Below are 12,093 nucleotides of genomic sequence, written 5' to 3'. Positions count from 1 at the left end.
TAAGCTTGAAGGGATAGTTCACTTTAAAATGAAAATTCTGTCATCGTTTGCTCATCCTTGTGTTGTTCTGGGCCTGTATGAATTTCTTTTTTCTGATGGACACAAAAGAAGATCTTTTGAGAAATGATGGTAAACACACAGCAGACTTCCATATTAGGAATAAAAAAATATGATGGAATTTAATGGGTACTGTCAACTGTGTGCTTACATCATTTATCAAAATATTTTCTTCATCATTTATCACAATACTTCCAAAATATTTTTTCCTACTATGGAAGTCAATGGTCACTTACTGTTATGTGTTTGCCATCATTTCTCAAAATATTTTCTTTTGTGTTAATCAGAAAAAAGAAATTCATACAGGTTTAGAACAACATGAGGATGAGTAAGTGATGACAGAATTTTCATTTTAAAGTGACCTTAGTTTAATTAGGAAAAACTAGTTGTAACAAACATGCCTTGCTAAAAACATTTCTTGTGTGCATTTTGAGGCAAAACAAAGGGCACTGTCACTGATGTATAACATGTCAGTGCAAGTAGTTTTCAATTTGGAAAGCTCTTACATTTATTTTAGTCTACGACTAGTCTAATCCGTGTCCGGGAAACTAGCCCTTTATGTTTAGTCACATTAAAAGGGCACCGCACCGGTCCAGACATTATTTCTGGGTTGAGGTGGGAAATATCCTGAATCCGAGTTGTCTGGAACGCAGTATTAATCTCTCACTTCCAGCAATATGGATAAGTGATTTTTATGACATCATTCTGCACTGCAGCTGACCAATCAAATGTTCTCTAGAATTTTAAATGCCCCAGTCTCACCCCATCTTCTTGATTCAGTAGAAACTGTCAACGTGTCAAACAAAGCTGTGCATTTCAGTGGGTCTTTAAAAGAACAGACAATTTTTAATGCAAAATCAGTTTTATTTACCTATATGCTACTTTAACTGTAAATCACTCTTTAAATACAAACAATTAAGTAGTGTTCAATAAAACTGCCTTGGGAATAATACAATACTAACAAAGTAAAAATAAAAGTAATTTAATACCACAGAGCCTAATCTATATATATATATATATGACGATATATATATCTGTAGTGTTTTATAATGACTTGTAGATGATTGGTGAACGCATATACAATACAATAGTCATATAACAAAAAGTGTCTTCAAATGAAACTTAATTATTCTGTAAATACAATCAGAACTTGAACTTGCAAATAAGCAAAGCAAAATTATGTGTGTGCGCGTGCATGTGTGCAATCACAAACATAAAGAACAGGGGATAGTGTAATATTTAAATACCATATTGATGTGCTTAAATTAAACTAAAACAAATATGTCCAAATTAGCTGTTGCAAGGGCTTCACAAACAATAACATTTACAAAAACTCCAAGTAAAATAGAAAACGCAAAATGATGCACTTTTCAATTGTTTAGCATCACTGGTGCCAAACCATTTCCTGTATCAACTGACCTCTTATGTTAATATCAGATTCTTACTTGTAGATTTACACATTTGGTATAAAAGTGCTTGAGGTCTTGATTTACTAATGAGTCACAAGATTGTTTATTAACATTTAACTCAAATGCTTCATATTTTTCATCCTATGTATTGAAGCTATCTTCATATGCAGGTGGAGGCTCTGGAAAGAGAAACAGAAACAATCCAATTAATCTTCATATATTATTTATGCATCTTCATCTTTAAAAACATTTAATATTAGTAGTATATTTACTGTATGCATTTTGATCCAAACTAGGGTGACCATACGTGCCATTCTTCCCGGACGCATCCCGTCCAGGATGCTGTATTTGTCGACCGCATACGTCATAGAGGATTATTATTATTATTACAAAAAAGCAACCGTTACATTTTAAGGTAAGAATGAAACTACGATTGTATATCTTATGTTTTTAACTGAATGGCGTATGCGGTCAACAAATACGACTTCCGGAAGTTGCACAGAAATCCTGGCCGGGATACGTCCGGGAAGAATGGCACGTATGGTCACCCTATCCAAACTGGCCCATTGACTTCCATATTATACTTTTTCTTACTATGGAAGTCGATGGGGCCTCTGATCGGTTTGGTAACAAACATTCCTCAAAATATCTTCATCCCTTTAATATTATAAAAAAGCCCATCTTATTGTTACTATGTATTTTATATACCATGTGGATACGGTGAGCTCCTATAGTCTGGAGGCTGGATCGTTGTCGAGGAGGCCGACAGAGTTTGACTCCTCTCTCTGTTTTGAGGCGGTGCCGCCGACGCATTGTTGGCGTTTTGGCTGAAGCTGAGTCCAGGAGCATAGCTGAATGCATTTGGGGACACTGCATTCTGGCCTGACTCTGCCTGTGGAGTCCGTGGTATTTCCATGTTGTAGTCAGCTGGGAGTTGCGGGTACAGCTCTGCTGGTGGAGCAGTTGGAGGCACGTAGGAGCTACGAGGCCTGGGTTTGGGTTTAGGGTTTGTGCGAGGGGGCAAACTGGGAGCGGGGGAGTCAATGGTAACTGGAGTTGGAGTAGGAGAAGGGGCGGGGGCGTTGTTGGAGCGTGGGATTGGCTTTGGTGGAACAGACCTGGAGGGGCGAGGCAGTGTGGGATCCACTGCAATGCTTCCAATGAAAATGGGCAGAGTTAACGACACCTCTGGGTATTTCAAATAGACCTGGAAAATTACAAATGTACAGATAAGGTTCAGTGAGAGTAAGGAAGCAGGAAATACCAAATGCAATTTGCATTTCGGTTAAAATGCATCTTTCTGATATACATGCTCCCATTCACTTAAATACCACCGGATAGTAACTATATAAAATTGATGACAAGATCATTTACAGGAAAGAAAACAGTTTGCAGTTTATTATATCAACCTACAATATGTTTAATATTTAATTCACCTGAATGTAGTAGCTTATTTCAATGAGGTTTCCACCAGTTATAGAGGACAGGGGGAGACTGGGTACAATTATCTGCTCCTTCCATTCTCCTTTATGTCCACCCTTAACTCCAGGTCCTTCAACCTCCGCTACTGCCCGCAAATCAAGTGTGGGCTTCTTGGTGTTATATGTTACTTTCTGAAATCAAAGTGTGAACAACAGCAGGTAATGCATCATGATAATGTTTTTAAATCGAAACTCTTTGGTTATTTTTTAGCCTGATGCTAATGGTCTAATCAGATTCAATGTATTATGCTAAACTATGCTAAAAGTAAGGAAACTCTAGGGGAGCTGGAAAATTAGCATATTTTCAAAAAAAAGTGGAGTGTCCTTTTAAGGTGCAAAGGTGAGCTAAGGACCAGGTAGGACCATTTTTGGGCCTTTTTACTGACAGTGTAGGTTATTTTCTTACCTGCATTAGACTGGCAACCACATGACCTGTTGACTTCTCTGATTTATTTTCAATCTCAGCAGAAACTTTGATGATCTGTCCAGCTACATATCCCCGCAAATCACTCTTGGCTTTCAGCACCACTGTCCCATTTTTCACCAGCATGTATGAGAAATTTTTGGTAACAGAAGATGAGCTCGGTTCCTGCATAAAGCAAACAACAACAACTTGTCAGGCATTACAGCCAAGAATATACATAATATAGGAGATTTGGTAAAAGTTTTTGTTATGGTTTGTTAAAGGACAAGTTTGGTTTTTTACACTTAAAGCCCTGTTTTCAAATTGTTTATGATGAAATAGAACGGTTTTGACTGAAATTTCGACATATGCAGCTGGCCCGAATTTTCGGGTGTTTGTTGTTTCACCTCTCACCTCTACAATGGGTATATAGGTGCACTGGAACAATCCCTCCTAAAATGCATTAAACTTTCGTTTACAAAGACGTGAAACTCACCGGGACATTTCGGGACAGCATCATATGTCCAAATTTCAGTCAAAACCGTTCTATTTAATCATGAACAATCTGAAAACAGGGCTTTAAGTGTAAAATACCAAATTTGTCCTTTAATATTTGTATTCACCTAAAATCAAACAAACACCCAAACCTAAATATGTTTATATTGACTATGGAGATTTTATCTGTTTCTCTTTTCTCACAAAGTATGTAGCATACTTACGTGTATATGAGGTACTTCATTGAGGTTGATGGTGTTCGAAATGCTGAATGGTTTCTCTACTTTGTAGTCCTTTGCAAAACGAGGAGTGTCAATGAAAGCCCTAACTCTGTACTTGATCTGCCCATAGGGCCCTTCAAATGATGTTGGTGCAGCGGCTGAAAAAGAATGAGAGAGTTTATCTTCTCTATTATAGTAAATAATAAATCAATGTCAGATAAGCACCATGTTAACATTTAGCGTATCTTTGTTTTAGAAAATGATACCAGCCAATGACAAGACACCAGAAGGCACATGTGTCTTTAAGGGCGGTATTGTATTCAGAGAGCAAACATCTCAAATGAAAGGGGAAGAGCAGATATAGGTTTCAAACAGCAGCTGTGCAGCTAGCTACAGACAATAGGAACAGCTGTAGTTTCAATAGAATGACTTTTATTTTATAAAACATCTTCCTTTATTATGGAAATACCTCTTCCTGCTCAACTGGTCAATATTTATCATAAGGTCTGCTTTGTTTAGATCATTTAGGCACACATTTGTCAATTTAGGGCAAAAGCTGGACACCTCTAAAATTCACAATTCTTAGATTTTAAGCAACTCTTATGTTAAATATTTAAAGTCACAATGAACCGGAAGTAGCGATTGTCTTATTGTCCCCATTGTGACGTATATCCAAGTGAAACAGCTTCTGAAATAAAAATAAGGTGGGGCAGGACTTGAATTCATCCACTGAGAATTAATTAGATCATTGAGTCATATTAAAATTTGCGAAGTGCTGTAATGTTTTCCTGGGCCTCACCCATCCACCATACCTTGTGACTGGAAGTAAAGAGAGATCGTTTGGGGGGGGGGGGGGGGGGTTGGTTTTTGTTTTTGATAAAAGATTATGATGGCACATTTATTTTGAAAAAATATGTCATAGTCAAGATAAGTCATTTGTAAAAAAAAAAATCTCATTTTTTTCCCCGTTTTTAATTTCAATTTCATTATATCTTTAAATTACACCATAAGGAAATATGATGGTCCAAATATCTGCCTAAAGTTTTATACCCAACACCAACAGGAAAAGACATCATGTTTAATATCCAAATGCCACTGTGTCACCATGGATAAAGGTAAATAATGGTTAAAGGTCACATGTCTTTATGGAATGCAGGGCGACAAGTGCGTCCAATGGCACAAAAGTGCGGACTCACCAGGTAAGAGAAACTTGAAGGGAAAACTGTGCTCGCCCTCTTTCAGGGTTCCTGGGAAACAGATGGGGAAGATTTTAACATATTGAAACGAGCATCATGTGAGAGTACTATGTGTGAGAGAGACTTTTACACCTGAGCACCTTTGTCAGCGATGGAGATCGAGCTGCTGAAATACTGCTCCTCCTCCATCCAGTCTGTGTCCTGTGCTTTACTGGTTACACCACAGAAGCCTTGGCAGTTCACTTTAATAGCTGTTTGTGAGAATAAATAAAAAATATCATGATACAGAAAAAAGAAGTAACCCTGCACAGATGTACATTTAGTAGAATTTCATACATCAACAAGAAATCTTATTGTAAATAGAAACCTTTTACATTGCCTAGAGCGGCCAGGCTCTTCCTTTAGTGGAAAGTGCACTTAATTTGACTTCATGATACTCTTGAACAGCAGGACGTTGCATTAACACATTCACGTAACCATGGTAACAGTCAAAACACATTATCGAGTCAACAGAGGAGGTCTAGAGACTGTTACACTCTTAAAAAGAAAGGTCCTTTCTTCATGATGCCGTAGAAGAAGCATTTTTGGCTTACAGGTTCCACATAAAACTTTAAAACTTCTGTTTTTCGTGATGGCATTTTTCAAACTTTAGTTGGTGTGTAAGGTTGCTGTTAGAGCATAAATAATGCATGCAAAATGATTAAAGGAATAGTCAATTTTCTTAAAAGAAAAATCCAGATAATTTACTCACCACCATGTCATCCAAAATGTTGATGTCTTTCTTTGTTCAGTCAAGAAGAAATTATGTTTTTTGAGGAAAACATTGCAGGATTTTTCTCATTTTAATGGACTTTAATAGACACCAACAATTAATACTTAACTCAACACTTAACAGTTTTTTTCAACGGAGTTTCAAAGGACTATAAACGATCCCAAACAGGCATAAGGGTCTTATCTAGCAAAACGATTGTCATTTTTGACAAGAAAAATAAAAAATATGCACTTTTAAACCACAACTTTTCGTCTAGGTCGGTCCAGCGCGACCTAACGTAAATGCGTAGTGACGTAGAGAGGTCACGTGTTACATATATAAAACGCACATTTGCGGACCATTTTAAACAATAAACGGACACAAAGACATTAATTAGTATCAGTTGACATACGTCGGAACAGTCCTCTTTCTCAACACATGTAAACACTGGGGCGGAGTTTCGCGTTCGTCCTCTGTGACCTCTTGACGTCATGACGTATTGCGTGAGGTCACGCTGACGCTTTCAGGGCCGGATCTAGACGAGAAATTGTTTTTTAAAAGTGTATATTTGTTATTTTTATTGTCAAAAATGACAATCGTTTTGCTAGATAAGACCCTTATGCCTCGTTTGGGATTGTTTATAGTCCTTTGAAACTCTGTTGAAAAAAACTGTTAAGTGTTGAGTTAAGTATTAATTGTTGGTGTCTATTAAAGTCCATTAAAATGAGAAAAATCCTGCAATGTTTTACTCAAAAAACATAATTTCTTCTCGACTGAACAAAGAAAGACATCAACATTTTGGATGACATGGTGGTGAGTAAATTATCTGGATTTTTCTTTTAAGAAAATTGACTATTCCTTTAAGCCCAATGTTAAATACAAAGCAATATATTTTCTTTAAAGGTCTGGTTCTACCTGCGTTTTTGAAGCTATGATTGTGTTTATGGTGCGCAATATAACATGTGTTCATGTTTAGGGTTTAAAGGGGTAGAATTTTTTACACAATTTGCTTATCTGTATACCGCTGCTTTCACTGTCCTAAAAACGGGCTGATGTCTTCCTTGTTCTGTGAAGTCCCTTTTTCAGAAATACGTACTGAGTTCTGATTGTGTAGCTTGTTTAGTGTGTTGTGATTAGGGATTCTCCGATAGATCGTCCGCAGATCGGTATCGGCCGAGAACGCCATTAAATGACTCGATCGGTACTCACTAAATTTGCAGATCTCATGAACCGATCTTTGTGTTTACTTTTGTCATCATGGGGCTCCTGAATGCGGCTGCAGTTAGAGGGCATTTTTATGCATGCAAGCATTTTTACAACCCGTTGCTCATGTGCGACGTGCAGATTTGGATTTCTCTCTTTGTCTTTACAGACATGTGTATTTTCTATGAGGACGTGCTTCGGTCCTAACAGTGCAAAGCGACTTTACATTTCCATCAAACAGCATATACAACACATATCTATCGGAGACAATTGCATCCTCATATCGAAAGTTTATTATTTGCATGCATTTTAAAGTTTTGATAGTTTAAACTTTCATTTTCCGCACAGCTGCTCTTGTCCGCGTACACACGACACGCGCGCACACAGCAGCCTGCCATCAGTTCACGTGAACAGAGCGATCTTTCTCACGTCTTAAAGCTACAGTAACCTAATTAATCTCTCAATAAAATCACTCTCTGCTCTTGACTAAGGAACTGTTATACTTTATACGAATGCGTGTATATTTAATTCATACAATAAAGACTGTGAAGTGTTTCATTTTCATACTTTTAACAAACATAAGCCTTTTTAAAGGCATATTAAATTTCTCTTTGCAGAAGAAATGTTTGTTGAACAAATGTTTTTCTGATTCTCTATTATAACAATGTTATATTACTTGCAGTAATTAGGTATATAAAAGGCAACATCTGTGGTATAACTTTATCTAGAAAACATGTTAACAGTTACAGTCATCAAAGAGCTTGCATACCAGCGTGAAGAATTGGTATCAGCATTGGTATCGGCCGCAAAAATCCTGATCGGAGCATCTCTAGTTGTGATTCAACAGCGGCTTAACTTAGCAGAGCCATTTGAGGCAAAGCTGGCGACTGTCGTATTCCTGTGGGTGGAGTTTAATCAAAAACTCTTATATTGACGTCATTTAGTTGCAGCCCTCAACTGATGTTTATGTTGTCATGTTGTGTATCGGCAACCAGTTGTGTGATTGCAGTATGAGTTTTAGCCACAAGTCTTGTGATTGCAGTACCAGTTTTGGCCACAATCCTACATACTGTTGCTTTAAGCTTTATCATTTTGCAGGTAATATTTATGCTCTAGCAGCAACTTATTACACGGCTCTCTGGAATGCTTGATTCTGATTGGTCAGTTGAGACATTTGCAGGTTCGTTCTTTTAAAATAATAACCGCTCCAAAGTAATAACGCATAGCCGGTGCTACTTGTATGTTTTAAATCCCTCCGCGCCAACAAAGATTACTGTTTGGCGCCATCTTGTGACAAACACTGGACAACCACAATTAAGAATGGAAAATTTTGACATGAATTTTAACATGTACGGAAAAAAACAAAACATTTAAACAGTGGATAGAAGAACGAACAACGACAAGACACAGAGAGCTTACTGAGACTGAACTTGACAAAATAGAGCATGACAGCTACGAAGCCAACACACAAAAAAATACAGAATGGGCATTAAAACTTCTCAAAGACTGGCTAAAAGAGAAAAAAATGGAGACAGACAAGTATGAAGCAGAAGATCTTAATAAGGTATTACGATAATTTTATGCATCTGTGCAAAGTTTCGCGGAAGGATAAAAATGTTAATTTAAAACAAATATGCCAATAAAATGCTTCAAATTCATATTCATGTCCAGTTTTTTTCTTATGTGGCAAGTAGCCGTGTAATAAGCGGGATAATGTAGAGGCAGCCGGTAGTTATCGGGAAATAAGCCCCGACAGTGTGATCAGGACCCGACGCGAAGCACACAAACTTAACACACAAACTAGTTTGAGAAATGGTATAAGAAAAAACTTTCCAAAGGTAAAAATGGAAATGTTCTTCTAAGAACCTCTGACTGAATGGTTTTTTGAGGAACCAAAAATGGTTCATCTATACCAGGGGTGTTTTCTATTCCTGGTCCTGGAGAGCCACTGTCCTGCAAAGTTTAGCTCCAATCCTAATCAAATACACCTAAAAATCCCAATCAAAGGCTTTACTATGATTTGGAAATGACATTCAGGTGTGTTAGATTAGGGTTGGAGCTAAACTTTACAGGACAGTGGCCCTTTGGGACCAGGAATGCCCACCCCTGATTTATACCATAGCTGTGAAGAACTTTATAAGCACCTTTATTTTTAAGAGTGCAAGAGTATCCCTATGTCACAACACAAGTTGAATTGAAGATACCAAATTCCACCTCCCCCAACCTGTGTATGGATTAATTGTGTAGTAGATCAACTTATGTATGGATTCTTTGGTGGACTATTCGTAGCATTAATGTTACAGAATTTTTTTCACTTCCAAACTGTTTTAATATTATGTTATGAGATGTCTCAACTTATTAATTTTTAAAGCCTAGTCTTTCTAGTTCTTTTTGTTTACCTTCCTCTCCCTCCCTCCCTCTCTCTCTCTTAGCAGAGATGTTACCACAGATACATAAATCAACCATGGGAAATATGTCTGAAGAGACTCCAATAAGAAACTGTGTGAACAACAACAACTACTTTATATCATTCTGTAACAGTGTCACTGGCACATAACCATCACATCTTTCCAAACCAAAAAAGCATCAAACTGATTAACATACAGTATCTAGGAAGAGGAAAATAGCTCAAACAATAGATGAGCATTTACAAAATGTTCATAACATAAGTTATCAAAAGAAAGTGTTCAGAATTCAGAACTGTTATTGTTATTACACAATAGAAAAACAAATACTGCTGACTGATTCATTTCTGGTTTAAGTTGTAATCGTGACTGTGCGTTTGTTCTTCATGTTTTCTTGATCGAGAATGCCGTCTAACCCGTTCAGTGAGTATTTTTCATCACCGCCCCATACAAAGCACCGAGCTCAAGCAATAAGATAACACCAAACCAGTCACATAACCACATGACTTCCTCTCTCGCTCTCTCATATTCTGCTAAACGCATCAATCACATCTGGTGTGATTCACTATTTTTCTAAACTTATTTTAGATTTTTAACAACAGATTAACCTGACTGTCTTATGACTCATTTGAATTATCATCATGTTTGCCAAGCCCGCTTTCAAGTGTTAGCCAAAACAATTCACTTTTAACTGTACCTCCCTGTTTACATTGACTGTTGGTTATTAAATACAATGTCAACCTATGCCCTTATATATATATATATATATAACAAAAACATTTCTGCATGACCTCTCAGCCGAGGTAGGGCCCAAACCACAGCCCCGACAGTATATCTATTGTTTGTGTTGTTGACGACACAGATTTTAGGAAGTTTTATACTAGCTTTAGTGGTATATACACAGTTGTGTACAGGCACTAATAAACTACCATAATGACCATATACACCTGGAATGTGATCAAAGTATATCGGTAGAGTTGAATTTGATGTGCTGAGAGTTCTTGTAATGCATTTATTTATTTATTTATACAGTAGGTACACTTTAACAGATATAGCCTATAAAACTGATAAAATGTATAAATTGAAACAACATCATTTTGGATAAAAGCATCTGCCAAATGCACACATAATGTATAAGTATGTGTGTTCCCTGGGTTAGAATCCATAACTTTAAGTGTAACATCCGCAGCTGCAACTGTAGATAATCTAGCATTGTTTGTGTCAATGTAGACCTGGACATCTGATGTCAGAAGACGTTAATATGACCATATGTTGTATAGAAACTTAGCAAGCAAGAGACAGGTGTATCGACAGGTGGTGGGTAAGCATATACAATGCCTTTATTTCCGTTGAATACAGTATAATTAGTACTGTAAGAAATGCAGTGCAGGTGCAGATTTAAAAGAAGTTTACTTTGACAGGTTAATGTTTGTTTTAAAGACACAATTTTATGAATGCAAATGAGACGGGAAAACAATAAACGTCCCCTCGGCGCAACAGCCATGTTTACATACACTGGTTTAGGCCCCAGTATCGACCAGTACCGAACTATAGAGTCTTCAGACTAGAGGTTTCAGCTACTGTTCAAAAACAATGAACAAAACAAACAAACAAAACTACGAGTTTGGCTGACACGGTAGATATAGTTTAACCTACAACTATATTTACGTATTTGTGTCAATGTGGAATAGAAAAGTTATTATAAAAATATCTACTTGTTTAGGTTAATTGGATAAAAAGGCTTCGTTGTTCAAATCTGTTTGGCAATAAAAACCAACATCGAGTTTCGCTCGACGCACAAAAGTCTTCAACACGCGAGAACAACAACAAACCGTGCGTTGCGCTTCATTACGTTTGAATAAACAATAACATTTCAGTCTGTTACAGTAATAACATTTTCCTATAATTTTAACTATAAGAACCAGAAACAATCATCACTAGAAAAACAACAAAACGGGTGACTGCCCGTTGTGTGCCATAGCGATACTTGTATTAGTTTATATGCTTACCTTTACATTGTATCGATTGGGCTAATGAGATTTTCAGAGTTCCTGAGATTGATTCTCCGGGATTATAAACAGTTTTGTTATTATTAAGAGTTAACTCGAATTCCTGAAGCTTCCCCATTTTGGTTTCTATCCACCGTGGACAGGTGGCAGAGCGAAACTGATGGACGAGGAAAGGAAATGTTTTACCTGAGCCCGACGTCACTCAAGTTCCATTGTGACGTCACGCACGTTTAAACCTGCTGGTGAACGTGCGTTTTTTATCTTATGTCATCTTATATGTTATGCAACGACACTGACAGATTTCATAGATTACAAATAATCTTTACAATGTGTCTAAAAGTGTGTTTCGGTTTATTTTGACCAGGGTTTTCCAAACTGGAGTTCGCACACCCCTGGTGGTTTGCGAGGGAATTGCAGGGTGTTCGTCAGTTGATGAAAAACTATTAAAGGTGCCAAAGAATGC

At 37.2% G+C, this 12,093-nt stretch overlaps 1 protein-coding gene across 1 annotated transcript; it reads right to left on the bottom strand.

Annotated features, from left to right (window-relative positions):
* Positions 1–900: 900 nt before the first annotated feature.
* Positions 901–11,828, bottom strand: arrdc1a (arrestin domain containing 1a). The gene is made up of 8 exons (XM_055199303.2): positions 11,631–11,828; positions 5,403–5,513; positions 5,263–5,313; positions 4,070–4,224; positions 3,354–3,536; positions 2,903–3,079; positions 2,175–2,673; positions 901–1,645 (listed from the first exon to the last, which is right to left on the bottom strand). The coding sequence occupies exons 1-8, from the start codon at positions 11,746–11,748 to the stop codon at positions 1,608–1,610; spliced, it is 1,332 nt and encodes a 443-aa protein (XP_055055278.2). The 5' UTR covers positions 11,749–11,828; the 3' UTR covers positions 901–1,607.
* Positions 11,829–12,093: the final 265 nt, after the last annotated feature.

The sequence above is a fragment of the Misgurnus anguillicaudatus genome, chromosome 22 (assembly GCF_027580225.2).
Source record: "Misgurnus anguillicaudatus chromosome 22, ASM2758022v2, whole genome shotgun sequence".
In the NCBI taxonomy this organism is placed as follows: Eukaryota; Metazoa; Chordata; class Actinopteri; order Cypriniformes; family Cobitidae; genus Misgurnus; species Misgurnus anguillicaudatus.
This window is presented reverse-complemented; position numbering and strand designations above follow the sequence as displayed.

Excerpts from the sequence above, each read along its gene's own strand:
- arrdc1a (XM_055199303.2), bottom strand. The coding sequence starts at position 11,748 with ATGGGGAAGCTTCAGGAATTCGAGTTAACTCTTAATAATAACAAAACT. Across the intron at positions 5,314-5,402 it reads GATCTCCATCGCTGACAAAG|GAACCCTGAAAGAGGGCGAG; the intron begins GTGCTCAGGTGT and ends TCTGTTTCCCAG. Across the intron at positions 2,674-2,902 it reads AAATAAGCTACTACATTCAG|GTCTATTTGAAATACCCAGA; the intron begins GTGAATTAAATA and ends GTAATTTTCCAG.